The sequence below is a fragment of the Endocarpon pusillum genome, assembly GCF_000464535.1.
Source record: "Endocarpon pusillum Z07020 unplaced genomic scaffold scaffold2751, whole genome shotgun sequence".
NCBI classification, from domain to species: domain Eukaryota; kingdom Fungi; phylum Ascomycota; class Eurotiomycetes; order Verrucariales; family Verrucariaceae; genus Endocarpon; species Endocarpon pusillum.
The window spans coordinates 186,733-200,408 of NW_006916233.1; the positions used below are offsets into that span (position 1 = coordinate 186,733).

At 51.0% G+C, this 13,676-nt stretch overlaps 4 protein-coding genes across 4 annotated transcripts; 1 reads left to right on the forward strand and 3 right to left on the reverse strand.

Annotated features, from left to right (window-relative positions):
* Positions 1-2,446: 2,446 nt before the first annotated feature.
* On the forward strand, positions 2,447-3,450 carry EPUS_02946 (uncharacterized protein; the record flags this gene model as incomplete). Its single annotated transcript, XM_007804033.1, has 2 exons — positions 2,447-2,942; positions 2,993-3,450. The coding sequence occupies 2 exons, from the start codon at positions 2,447-2,449 to the stop codon at positions 3,448-3,450; spliced, it is 954 nt and encodes a 317-aa protein (XP_007802224.1).
* Positions 3,451-4,247: 797 nt separating this feature from the next.
* Positions 4,248-5,322, reverse strand: EPUS_02947 (uncharacterized protein; the record flags this gene model as incomplete). Its single annotated transcript, XM_007804034.1, has 2 exons — positions 4,248-4,739; positions 4,789-5,322. 2 exons carry the CDS (start codon positions 5,320-5,322, stop codon positions 4,248-4,250), a joined length of 1,026 nt encoding a protein of 341 aa, XP_007802225.1.
* A 1,859-nt stretch (positions 5,323-7,181) lies between these two features.
* EPUS_02948 (uncharacterized protein) lies at positions 7,182-9,044 on the reverse strand (the record flags this gene model as incomplete). Its single annotated transcript, XM_007804035.1, has 2 exons — positions 7,182-7,450; positions 7,532-9,044. The coding sequence occupies 2 exons, from the start codon at positions 9,042-9,044 to the stop codon at positions 7,182-7,184; spliced, it is 1,782 nt and encodes a 593-aa protein (XP_007802226.1).
* Positions 9,045-11,342: 2,298 nt separating this feature from the next.
* Positions 11,343-12,044, reverse strand: EPUS_02949 (uncharacterized protein; the record flags this gene model as incomplete). Its single annotated transcript, XM_007804036.1, has 1 exon — positions 11,343-12,044. The coding sequence occupies one exon, from the start codon at positions 12,042-12,044 to the stop codon at positions 11,343-11,345; it is 702 nt and encodes a 233-aa protein (XP_007802227.1).
* Between the last annotated feature and the right edge of the window lie 1,632 nt (positions 12,045-13,676).

Here is a 13,676-nt window from a genome sequence, read left to right on the forward strand (position 1 = left end):
TCATACTCAAGACCTTCTACCCTCAAAGATCCCTGGAACCAATCTGGAGATCTTCGAGACTTTTCAGTCGGGTCCAGATAATTTCCTGGCGTCTTTGAAGTTGCCTTCCAAAGCATACCAGGTCCACAGATGCTGGCTCATATCTGCAGTATCTCTTTACTTCCGGTCGAGATCATCTGTCCCAGCCGCTGACAACGACCTGCTCGCCAATTTCAAGCCTCGAAACCCGCAGGCCCTGACCTCGGTCGATGGAAGGTATGTCCTGCCATGTGTTCTTCTTAAGCATAGCGGCTAACAGTTTGAAGTCAGTGGCGAGTAAAACACAATTTTGAGCGTGGCACTTGCGGTCCATGACCAACAACGGGCTGGACTTCCTCCTGACAGTGCGTCTTACTGTCAACCTGACGGATCATCACCATAGCTGGCTCATACATCCCTCAATATGATCCAGTACCTTCATGATCATGCTTGCGTCGATGTCTTGGGTTTCTCGGCGTGAAGGGGTGAAAGGTGCCAGCATCCACAGCCGCCTTTTTGGTCCAAGGACTCGTTGCGATGGTACACTCTGGACTTTGTATGGTTCGGATGGCTGCACGATCGAGATGGCTCCGTTGGGCAACGAACAAGAGGTCTATGCACTGCCAGCGATACACTCCTTCGACAACGTCTCATGCCAGGTCTTTCACCCTATGCTCGAAGATTGGTTTTGTCTTTCCAACCATTTTTCCTCCGGAATCTTTCGACGTCCATCTTTGGCTGTGTACTGCACACTACTACCGCATTGATGAAAGCTGCCTTGAGACGCAGCCAGAAGCCTGGTACAAGCTCTGACTTGTCATTCGGCATGACATTGTGGGTCTCTCATCCTCCCTGGGTATAAAGAAGAACATGATTGTCGGTCTGCCAAAGAGCTGCGGAAAGCCTGCACAGAGTGCTTTATCTCATTCCTCTTTGACACTGGCAGCTTCAAGACCAAACAGCAAACTATCAGGACCTTGGATTCTTAGGCTGACCTGGACACTGCAACCCCATAACAGACGGTTACTCTTCCCCCAAGGCTCCGCAGCGGCATGGTTTGCTTTCGTTGGACCTGGCAGAACTAAGCTTGAATAGAATAAGCAAACCAGTGCCTGCTGCTTCGCTGCCCTCGTTGCAGAGCATTACACTATCTGCGCCTGCTTTTGCTTTGTTCTTCAGATAAGCAAACATAACCCATCCGATGCGCTTTTCATTGGGGTCCGGATAGGCTTTGATGCGGCCTAAAGAAAGGCGCTCTGCTGAAAGATGACACAGCTTTGGCGTACAAGATCCACATATACGATTGGCTCATCTGCAAACCAAGCCGGGCTGCTTTCTTCCACCCGGTAACTTGCATAGCAAGACGTCACAACCAACCTGATATCACTTTCCAGAAGCAAGGTCTTGTACAGTATTGGAACGACCACTGTTTCAGTCATTACCCAGCAGCCCTCGGTACCAGCTGGATGGAATACTGTGTGGGGCCATTTGTGGAGTGCCAGGCCTCCAGCTGATGCTCAGGGACATGTCTGGTTCGTGGTCGCCTTCATCTCTGCAGGTTTCTCGATCCGCATCGTTGGTTGACTAGGCAGACTGCCTATCAACTCCTCCGCAAGAAGGCCAACCTAGGGCGTTCACGTCTTTTCAACCTGAGTCATACTGTTGTTCCTCCGGGAACGATAGTGAAGGAAGAGGCAGCCAATTATGGCTGCTCTTGGCTCAGCTATTTGAGATGCGATGGCTGCCCGGCCCAGTGCCGGTGGAGTCAGGCTTGTTGGTGGGGTTATCCCTGCCTTCGAGCACTTGATCCTTGAGATCAATGCTCACGACGGGCTGTAAAGCTCGTCGTGTATAGGAGACTCGGTCTCCAAGTCCATTTGGTTCGTTCTCCTCTCTGACTGCTTTGATTCGCGCTTCCTGGCGTGCGGTCTCGCAAGCATTTTTGTTGGATATGCAGCTGAGTTTGAACAGGCCTTGTGCCAAATTCAATATTTATATTGGTACGCCGGAACTCAGCTCAGTTCTCTGGTGGTTTGATGGTGCTGACGCTGTATGGTAGAAGAGTTTAGAAGAAAGAGAATAGAGAGAAGTCCTCAGGAAGGGGCTCCCTACCTTGCTCGCCTCCTCCGTCAAACTCGTGGATCGGAACGCTCAGGAGGAGGTGAGCCAGAAGGGGGCCCCACATAAGTTGGTGCATGTAAGTGAATAATCCGAGTGAAGCCTTTGTTCAAGACTAACCAAATATCTCAGACAGGTAAGATACTTCCTCCCAGGGTCCAAACTCCACACACAAATTCCGAAAGGGCCACCATTTCTCGGCAGTGTCACACTTTCTTGTTTTTGAAAAAAGATATCCTCACAACCTCCACGAAGTCCACTTCTCTCATCCTGTCGCTTCGCTGATCTCTATTATTCTAGCACCAACAACATGTCTCGACCAGCAAGAAATGTTGGGTCAGGTGGTCTTGGGAACCAATCAAGATCACCTGACCCAGCATTTCAAGTGCTGGGTGGAGCATTTGCTGGCTTGGGTCCACACAACGTGGGCCCAGAGACGCCGTCGCGTGTGGGTCCTGGCATCGCGCCAGGACGGATGGAGGAGTCGACACCAGACTTCCTCTTCGAAAGGAAGATACAGAAATTCTTCGACATGGCAGAAGCGTACTGCTACGCGCACATGAACTTTCCGAGCACCGCGGGAGATGCTCTCCTACACCCGCTGATCAAAGATCGGCTGATGAAAGCCGCGACTCGAGAGTCTGCACATCAACTCGCATCGACTGGACACACGCGATATCTGTTGATGACCAAAGTTGTCCTTCAGTGGATCATCAGGCATATTTGGACGGAAATACCACCATTCGAGGGCTTTGACGTGGAGGCTGATCGGCGCATTACCAACTACAAAAGGCAGATCTACCAGAGTATGTGAAGCCTAGGAAAGCAGTTCCTGATACGTTACTAACATGCTCAGCTACACCGCCGCTTCTAAGACACCACTTCCTTTCTCAGATCGCCAAAGATGTTCAGCGGATACGAGCCCATCCAGACTTTCTGTCTTACTTCCAGCGCCTAGTCTGCAGTCAGGCCACCAAGCTTTGGGCAATAGTTCATCCCTTGATGCATTATCCCACCCTGCCCTCCGACTGGCAAGACTTGTTGAGCCTCATCTATACAGCATACTGCATTTCCGGTGAGATGTGGGCGACACCATTCGACTGGCGGTTTGACTTCACACCAGTTGGATACCCTTATCAGCCCAGCATGATCAACAAGGACCCATACATCAAGGGGACCCCGGAAGAACTAGCACGACGAAACCTAGTCGTCAAGCTCGGTTACACGCCAGCAGTGTATTTGAGAGACAGCGCGGATGGATTTGCCAGGATCGCACAGATTGCTTCGCATAAAGTCCTGGTCAAAGAGGCGTAAGAATGGTGGTACAATCAGCTCCCTGGAGGAGGACTGGAAAGAAGAATCGGCGGTGATCTACCGGAGCCATGAAAGCGAAGGAAGGATTTTGTGGCATGTTGTTGTCACGAGGAGGAGGCACGTCCATAGAGAGATGTTTGCCAAAGCATTATGCTTTTCGTGAACCTCGCTGAAGGTCACAGATACCACAACTTTTTGTTATTTGCTACTGGCGCTCCTGGTTGATGGCGTTCACGGTTTGCAGCATCCACGGTTGGAAATGGAGATGACTTGCACTTGCACCCCCCATAGGCGTTTATGCTTTTCCTGACCCTCGGTTGCCGGGAGACACAGATAGTTGAGCTTTTTTCTTAGTTAGCCACTTGCGATCATCCGCTCCATGGCGAGATCAGCAGAGAGACCTGCATGGGCGGTCCCAAGAGAACCATAGCAACTTGGTTACTCTTCACAACCACATCAAGTTAGTTCACCACTCCCTCACCTTTTTTTGTTTGGTAAAATGTGAAATGCCTCTTGTGTGCTTTGGTAATCATAGGGCTAAGTCTAGAAGCCCTAGGGCAGACTGGCCGGTAGCTCTTTCACTCGTCACTATCTTTCACCTCACCATGAGTGGCTTCTTTGCTGTTCACCTGGCTTGCTGCTGGTGACACACGTTTCATGAAGAGCATGAGGAGCAATGAAACGACGAAGGAAGTGTCATATTTATGTCCAATAGTCAGCAGTTGATCGAGCATTTGTATCAACTGATCTATCACCCAACCTCCACACAGACCAGTGATCAGGGTAGGCCTATCTCATCAACCCTCTTCCTTCTTCTTCTTCTTCTTCTTCTTCTTCTTCTTCTTCTTCTTCTTCTTCTTCTTCTTCTTCTTCTTCTTCTTCTTCTTCTTCTTCTTCTTCTTCTTCTTCTTCTTCTTCTTCTTCTTATATGGGCCCCAGTGGACCAACGCACTCACCGGTCTGTACACCATTTTGGTCGCAGAATCTAACACCAGAATCCCCTGGAGGATGGCTAGGAATGCTACTTTCCGCCGCTCCGTCGTGATTGGTGAGGAGGGGTCGATGAGGACGGAGGCGAAGTGGTTGAGAAGGGTTTGGGCGTGCATGCCCGAAGGGGGGATCAGGGGGAGGATCTGTGAGGGGGTTGGTAAGGGCGGGAGGGTGGCTTGTGTCGCAGCTGTGGGCGCGGCGTCGGTGGGCTGCTGTGGCCCATGCTCTTGCCCTTGCCCTTCCGAACCTTCGGTGGCGCTGGGGGGCCCAGATGGGTCCAGGGTCTGGATCCGGGTCCGCTGATGATAAGGCCAGTGGCCCAGTCCCTCTCTGCGACTCTGGCTTGACCATCTGCCGCCTGCGAGATGCGAGCTCTGGCCGGAAATCCTCGTAGCCAAAAGAGGCAAGCGCACTCTCGATGACCGGCCTGGCCTCCCTCCAGTCCATTCTCCCGGTACGGGCATTCTCCTTCCACGTCTCCACCGCGTGTTTTCTTCGCAACACCATCGCCGGATCCTTGTTCCGCGCCTGCCGCTGACGATGCCGTTGTTGCGGATTCGTGCGCGTCTCCAGTATCGCTTGATCGGTGAGGACCCTTCGTTCCTCGCCTCGGGGCTGGGGCCAGGAGAGCTCGCCGGAAGATCGGTCCATGCGCGTGAGAAGCACGTTGTGGCGTTCCGTGCCTTGGATGTTGGAGAGGAGCCGTACACGGGCTTCGTTGAGTCTGGACTGGGCTCGGAAGCGGAGATAGCCTTTCAGATCTAGCTCGTCGTCGGTGTCTGCTGGTGAGATGGAACCGGAGTTGGAGGGTTCGGGCTGAGCGTCATCGGCTTTGGTGTCGTTGTGGTGGTCAGGCTTAAGGGCATCAGAGTCCGGGTTCATGGTGGAGAGGTCCGCTGGATAAGGCGGAGGGCGTGGTGAGTTTTTGGTGGAATGATCGGACGAGGTGACTACCGTGATAGGAAGCGTGCTTGAAGAAGTAGAAGAAGGAGAAGATGACGACGGCTTAACAGAAGAGATCGGTCAGAGTTGGAGAACCAAGGTGAATACCTGTATACGCTCAGGTCCGTTATTATCTCTGCTGCTGCTGTTTTTGTTGTTATTGTGCCAGGTCCCCTGCCTTGACCGCCTTGTCACAGAACACATCACGCTGACAGCATTGAAAATATGATATATACCGCGCACACAAGTCATCTTTCTAGCTTTTGTGGTTGCGGACAGAGAACCTCAAGCCTCGCATATGGAATAAGAGGCGCTTCATTCCCCCGTTCATGGCACAAATGAGCCACAACCATTGCCTATACACTGTGAAGACAACTTGTGTCCTTGAATACAACTTGCGGTCTTTTGGCGTGAAGGGAAAAAGGGGGAAGGGGGGGAGAGCACATTCCTTCTCCCATGACGACCTTCAGCCCATGAGCATGTCCAAGTGAAGTGTTTTTTTTCTCTTTCCCCTCTGCAAGAGAAAGTATGGAAGATTTGCAAGGACATTACCGCATCATTCTTGATACAGGTCAAGACGAAGAACCAAAAAAGAGGGAGAAGAAGATGGGAGATGAAGAAGAAAGAAGACGACCACATCCCACATCAGCAAACGAAAAAAAATACATACAAGCAAAGCCTGGGATGCTCAATATCTCTATATACTTACCCAGTATACCTAATCCAGAAGCCGCAAGCAACAAGCAACCAAGCATCAAAGGAACATGCTGCCTTAAAAGGAGCAGAAACAATACATGCCATGCTCATGCCATGCCTTGTGGAGATCACCTCCCTGTCTGTTCAAAGCCCCTCCTCTTCTTTTTCTCATTCTCATTCTCATTCCCATTCCCTTCCCGGAAACAAAGCCGCAGCAGCAGCAGCAGCAGCCCCCTTTCACTTCCCTCCTTTGCTTGCTTGCTTATCAGCCAGCCAGCCAGCCAGCCAGCCAGCCAGTCGGCAAGCTTGCTTCCTTCCTTCCTTACCTCCGTACTTACTTACGCATGTGGAAGTTGGAGCGCCCGTCCTGCCCTGTCCCGTGCCAACAGTTAACCACACTTCCGTTTTTCTCTCCATCTTCCCATTTTCCGTCTCCCGTCTTCGTCTTCACCTTCACGGGGGAGGTGTTTACCTGCCTGCCTGCCTACCTACCGAACTACCTACCGACCTACCTACCGACCTACCTACCGACCTACCTCCCTACCTACCAGCCAGACAACAAAACCCTCTTCATGACCGCACACAACGCGTTCCAGTCGCTGTGTATACAGAGACGGTATTGTTATTGAGGTTGGTAAGAAGTATGGCAGAGGGAGAAAAAGAAGGAAAGTGCATGCAGTGAGTAAGGATTAGAAAAAATCCATCTTTCTTGAAAGGGGGATTAGCTCTCTTGGCTCTTGGCTCTTGGCTCTTAGCTCTTAGCAGGAGAAAAAAGAACCTCCTCCCCCCTTTCTTCGATGCATAATGCACGCATGTACTTTGTACTGCCCGTGCAGTTGCGCAAGAGATAGTTTCGCCCTCCCTTCAAGTTCTTCATCGGCCTTTCTTTCTTTCTTTCTTTCTTTCTTTTTTTTTTTGGCTCTTTTCATCTCTTAGGCGAGGAGATTGTGGTACATACAGTTGATTCAGAAACGTGGAGGAACCTGGAATTTAACAGTCACAATCACAATCCTGCGGTAGAAATCTACTCGCGCCGTTCAACATGGGGCTTTCGCAATTCAATTTATGTACACGTGCCGGGAAACCAGACACACACGGACTAGCTATCCCGCCACATGTTCAACTCCTCCGTGCGTGCTTAGATCTCCGTGATCGGGGTCCAAGTTCCTTCCCGAAGCGGCGACTTCATCGACGGCTGCACTGGCATGCGGTTGACCCATCTCGATGTTCTTGCGCTTCAGTTCCTCGGTTAGGGGCTCGAGATCCAGGTCGAGATATTTGGCGATGAAGTTGCCGATCTCGGTGTTCTCGTGGTTACCGACCAATTGTGGTGCGTGCTGGGGTGACGAGGCGTAGATGTTGACATCGACGGCTGTGGTGGGGTAAGAATCAGCTTTGCTTGGTCTTCATTGGAGGGGAATGAGGTCTTTCTCTTTTGTAGGGATCTGCTTACCAGTATGACCATGAGTAGTCCAGCCCACGTGCGCCTTTCGGCTGATCATGTTCGCAAGCAGATATGCAGGTGGTTTGAGGGGCGTTGCATGTATGATGGCGTCAACCTCCTCGTCGCTCACATCAGAGATTCCTAGTCCATCCTCGATCAGCGTCTCGCGAATATATTGTGCCTGAGTGAATAGGTCAGCGTTGGATCCTTCCTCCCTAAGCCATTGAAACCATTTGTGCTGTAGATATTCCGCCGAGTGGGAGGCATTGGCGAGGACTTCAGGGAACCAATGGTAAGGCGGGTATTCGTCGGTAAGCTGGACACCGACAGCAAGTCCACCTGTTTCATGGTCGGATGTTCCGACGAGGACACCCTCATTTTCATCGTGCTCCAGGAAGTCTAGCACTGCCTCGAAGGCTGCGTCGTGGGCAAGCACCTCATGGACTTGAGCAGCAGGATCGTTCCCGTGCCCGGTATGGTCTATCCTGCTCCCTTCGATCATGACGAAAAACCCCTTGTCGCTGTCTTTGGTAGCGGCAGAAAGAGCCTTCAGCGCCACTCTCGTCATCTCGGCTTGGCTAGGGTGCAGCTCCGGTGCATGTACGCGGTCGATCTCGTATGGAATATCGAGCAATGCGAACAGGCCAAGGAGAGGTAGCTTGACACCGGTTCCAATATCGAGATTGTCGAATGCTTTACGGCTGTCAATGTATGAGAAGCCATTGTCCTTCGCCATGGCTACCACGTCCTTATCATCATCACGGCAGCTTCCCTCCGTACTGTTCGGAAGAAAGTGACACCGTCCTCCACCAAAGATCAGGTCGACAGTGCGGCCTAGGGGGTGATTGCCAATCTCCTGTTCTGCAATAAGATCCTCGTATTCTCGGCGATTTGCATGCGATGCGAAACAAGCCGGTGTCGCGTCTGTAATGCGTGTCGTAACGACCAGCCCTGTCATATATCCGGCCTTCTTCGCAGCCTCAAGAACAGTAGCGCAAGGACTGTGATCCGGCAGAACCGCGATAGCACCATTATATGACTTTTTCCCACAACCGAACGCAGTAGCCCCAGCCGCGGAATCCGTGATCAAACTACTGGTCGACCTCGTCCTCGAGCTCCCGATCAAATGCTTATCCAGCACCAGCGTGTCACCAATCGGAAGCCCACTCTCGAATTGTCTGTAGCTTCTTGTCAAGCTCAGAGATGTCGGGCCCATCCCATCCGAGACCATAAAAATCATGTTCCTCTTCCCCGTCGGTCTGCCATCTTTGCCCCACCCACCTGACGTTTCTCCTCTCGAGTGAGATACACTGTGCTCATGTTGTACAACGGTTGCCAGAACGATGATGACGACGGTAGCGATGAGTGCCCATACGAAGAGGCCGATCTCGCGCCATCGCTGGTGTGTCGTAGAGGTTCGATTGGAGCGCTGGCCAGTCAACAAAGCGTCCTCTTCCTCGTACTCGCGCTCAGAGGAGTGTTCTGAAGTGGGACGCGCGAGAAGCGGTTCGTCTCCTGCCATAGTGAAGGGTTGAGGCTGGCAGGGGCAGATTGCGTGACCGTGACGCGTGTGGTATTTGTATCTCCGGCCACTACGTCACATGCTTCAGGAGCGGCGTGCCAAGAAGATCCCAGCTGCAGTTTCAATTGTTTTCTGCAGATGACTGACCCAGATGACCAGATGCCACTCATTTAGTCTACATTGGATCCACCCCGAGTAGTAATTGAAGGCTACACGACATCCCGAACGATTACATAGTACGCCAATCCATTTACGGGCCCCTGATCTGGAAGCGAGAAGGTGTAATTGGATGATTGAACACTGTGCAAGCTGCCTGCTCCGTCAAGCTCTTTTTAAAATGCATGCACATACCTCACCAGTGAGATACATGAACACAGGCCCCACTTGTACATGTTCCACTCATACCTCTCCATCGAAAACTTCCTCTCGTCATCCTCCTCGGTACTTCCACATTTCGTGAAAATGTTTCGCTGAGACCAATACTGATTGACATTCACTCTTTCCCATTGGGAGACCTCTAACCCCGTCTGGCGGCCGCCGTGTTGAGGTGTTGGTCTGCATCGATGATGGATTCAAAGTGGAGCTGTGAATGCTTATTAAATAAAGGCAGAGAGTTTGTCAATCCAGGGAATCCAGTCTATGGCATTAGAAGTTGAAGACTCAGCCGGATATGTAGTCTGCTACTGTTGTTCGTGACAGTGGACTGGTAACGTTTATTGGTCATATTGGAGAATGGTCTCTAGTTTGGCAAAGCATGATCAGGTATTATAAACATGGTTTGACCTGGCTGACCGATGGCACAGGTCTGTAAAAAAACAACATTGCAGCCAAAAGAAATCCGGGTGGATTTGAAACTCGGAAAACTGACAGTACCTACCCAAACTTTGCGTATCATAAAAGATATTCACTCCCCTGTTCCACTCCGAACTCCTGATTTTGGAATGTCGACGCGGGAATACTTTTCCTCTTTTCAGTCACATCCTGATATGCATCCTCTCATGATGCATCTCCCCAATGTAAATTCGCCTCAAAATCGTAATGCGTTTCAACCAAGTAACTTGTTGCTCCTGGATAGAGCGCGAAGGGGAGTTTCTGCTCAACAGAAGCGTAGCGATTGGGCGCTTGCTCGTTGTACACGGTCATTCATGCAAAAGGGGATGACCTCTGCAGAAGAACTTTCGTTTTGAGCTTCGCATAATCAAGAAAAGTATGAGGTGGAGTGTAAGACGGTATCTGAACGCTGTTGGCTGGAATGTCTTGCATTATGCCGAGAGCCTCATGTAGCTTGTTCGACTACTACGAGGGAACATGATTTGAGCGGATTCGTCCGGGCGATACCATCTCGGCTGTCTTCCAAGGTCGTGATGAGAACGTTCTAAGTCAGACGGTCTAACTCTGCAGATCTGTTGTTGGCTATCGCCGGAGGACAAGGGACCATGTGATATTGCAATAATGTTGCGAATATGGTGAGAATCGTAAGAGCGAAGGTGTACCGGGTGCATTGCACTGGTTCAGAGGCGCGTATTGGAAGTGTGGTTGAAGATGTGCTACCTTGAGGACGGCCATGCTCCGCTTTAGACGGCCTCATGCAAAAGTTCGGAAGACAGAGAACACGGCAAATATGGGCCAGATCTTCGATCAGAGTTTCCAAAATACCTTCGGCAGCGCAAACATGCTGGGAAAGAACCATTGGCTCAATCGCACACCTTTTCTTACCTTCGCCCACCACAGGACCATCAACGTGCCAAGCTGGCAGCATTTGAAGGCATGTTTGTCTAGATGCTGGAGACCTCAAGCAGCATGGCGGCGCAGCAGTGACCTCGTCAGAGGATTGGAGAGATAACACACATCACGAAAGCTGGTAGAATGCCTTTGTAATGGTTTTAGATATACAGGTTGTAGCCAGGGAAAGGAAAAGTCGGCAATTGGCGCTCTGACGTTCCTGGTCTGACGACTGATTCATTCAGGCGAGAGAAGCAATGAGTTTGTGTGGGATATGATTTGCCTCTTATGCTAGGACGAAGCCAAAACGACCGGCTTGATTGGATACTTTTCACAACTTATTAAGTCAACAGGTATCTTCGCGTCTCGTTATATGCCTTGTTGTTCGGATCAAGCCTGGATTTGCAGCTTCATCATCATCTCAGCATTATACAACGGTGGTCGAGAGCAAACTGACCATCCTCATCCCATCGGAAATCAGCAAGGCATGCTGAAGTCAATCGATTGGTGACCTGAGCAACGGCCTGTAACAAGTGCAAATGTGCTTGCATTTGACGGCAAGTCTGCTGTCTGGCATCAGCGGCCATTCCATCCGATTGGCAGCATAGCAGCTGCCACGATATCCGTTCCCCTCTCTGTCGCCAACAAATTGTAAGCAGCAGACGCATGTCCAGTGTCCATCACGTCGATCTTGATACCAAGCCCATTGATGTATTCCCGTGTTTCCTTACTCAATGGCCAGACCTTGCCTCCTGTACCCACCATGAGCAGATCCGGCTTCGGCCACAGAAGCTCTAGCAACCCCCAAGCGCCAGCGCTGCCTCCAATCTCCAGGGACCCGGCTTTGCTCAGCATTGCTGCCGGCTCTTTGGATGTACCTTCCCAAGGCCGCCAGGTGAAGGCTTCTCCTCCAACTAATATTATTCCACCGCCACTCGATGTTTTCAGACCGTTGTTGAGATGGAAGCCATCGCTAACGCAAGCATCAATGCTGGTAGCTGGTGTACCCATGTTGCCTAGAATGTTCATCGCGCCGAAGTCAGTCCGCGTCGCTTCGTCTGACTCGGGACCACGGTCGCGTGATTTGGGAGGGCCTGTTGTCCGATCCTTTGGTAGAGACCCAGTGCCAGATAGACATCGAACATGCCTGCTACTCTTGGGGAAAGACTGTAAACTGTAAGGCGTCACGGCATGTCGACGGGTCAAGTAATGGCAGGCAGGTTGTCGGGTAGTGCTAGCTCGCAAAGCTCTTAATAGCTGCAGGGATGGAGAATGCATTGTGGCAGACGCTATGAAGTTTGTTCTTTTGGTACGATTTTCGAAGTGGTGCTTGCTCAACCGCGGGAGAAAACACCTTACGAGCCAAGCTTGCTGCAGAATTGTGGGTAAGGCTTGTGACAAATGAGGTTCCCGTAATCAGCTTGCATATGGACAGCAGGATATGCTGGAATTAGATCTCAGTAGATGTTCACGACATCTTGGCGATATGTCACTCAAGTTGTCAGGTATGGGCTCCACGGGGAGCTGTATGTAGTAATCTAGACTTCTTAGAGGAAATCGTTACGAGCAAAGTACGCAGTACCAGTATGACGTCAATTGCGTCAATTGCATCTCAGCATATTTCTTGGCGTTCCCTTCAGTCACGCAGCATGCTGAGACGATAATCCACGTGCTGGAGTGCAAGTAGAAGAATGATATTCTGGCTGAGCTCAACTTCTATAATACTGATACTGTACAAGGTGCATTTGCAGTTGTAGAGTGATCTTCAGCTAATGGGCCAAGATCAAGCGCGTCATGGGCTGCTCCTGTCTGATAGTATATATCTTTTTCGAAGTAGAGCGCCTGCACCTTTTTCTTGCTGCCTCTTCCTCACCTACAGACTGGAACAAGGACTGATCCTGTCCGCCACGATCTACAGCTGCCATAGCAGACCGGCTGTTGTCTTCCCCCTGACCACATTCTGGAAACTCGACAGTTTTGTTCTATAGCAGGTGCTGTTTTTCCTTGGTCGTTCTTCATGTTCCTCGCTTCTGCAAGTCTGTCATAGTCGGTTCCACCAATGCCACCAACGTTCCCCTTCATCCGCCAATCCCCTTTGGTCTGGGTTCATCACCTTCCACGAAGTCAAGCCACTGATGCCCTGCGAAGTTGGCGTGTCTCTTTCTGCGGTGCATAGCAGGCACCACCTTCTCGTTAGAAGTTCCTGACTTCTTTCACAGCTGCCACAAGGGCTTGGCGCGAGCTGATAGTATCCGCATTGGAAACCCCACCTGCCAATTCGATTCATCACAGTGTGGTATTGCTCCCACGCTCGTTCGCATAGGATGGTGTGGACAGGTGGGCCCCATCTGCTGCGCTCCGACTCAGAGAAGGCGTGCCCACAGGCCCATAAAGGATAGATGACGCGGCACATTTGCTCCGCGGTGCTGGAAGGATCTAGTAGCTAGGTGAGAAGGGGAGGTTGAAAGACTGATGATTCGCGGGGAGTTGGTCCGTACCAGCAAAGGATTGTGCGTAGAAGAAAGTGCAATCAAACCTCTGACAGCAGAGAAGGGCCGATCTTTCATGTATTATGATCCCAGGCAATTAGATCGTTATAGTATACGACGACATGTATACAACGCAAGATATTCCACTAGAGAAGCTCTTCCGATAAAGAAGGAGTTAAGCGCAGTGACTTGGAAGGAGGGAACTACCCATGGAAAAGGGGTCCTCAGTTGCTCAGTGGTATGCAAAGACCTAGACGTTCCTACCTTCCAACGTATCATGGTAAGTAGGTCGACTGCAGACGTGGTGGGCTTGTGATATCAGAAGTCGATCGAGAGCTAAAAGAAGCTTGAACGCGGATGAAGTGTAGCAATGCAAAACGGACACAAAAAGCGGCTGCAGAACTGTTCTTGAGTAGCTGTT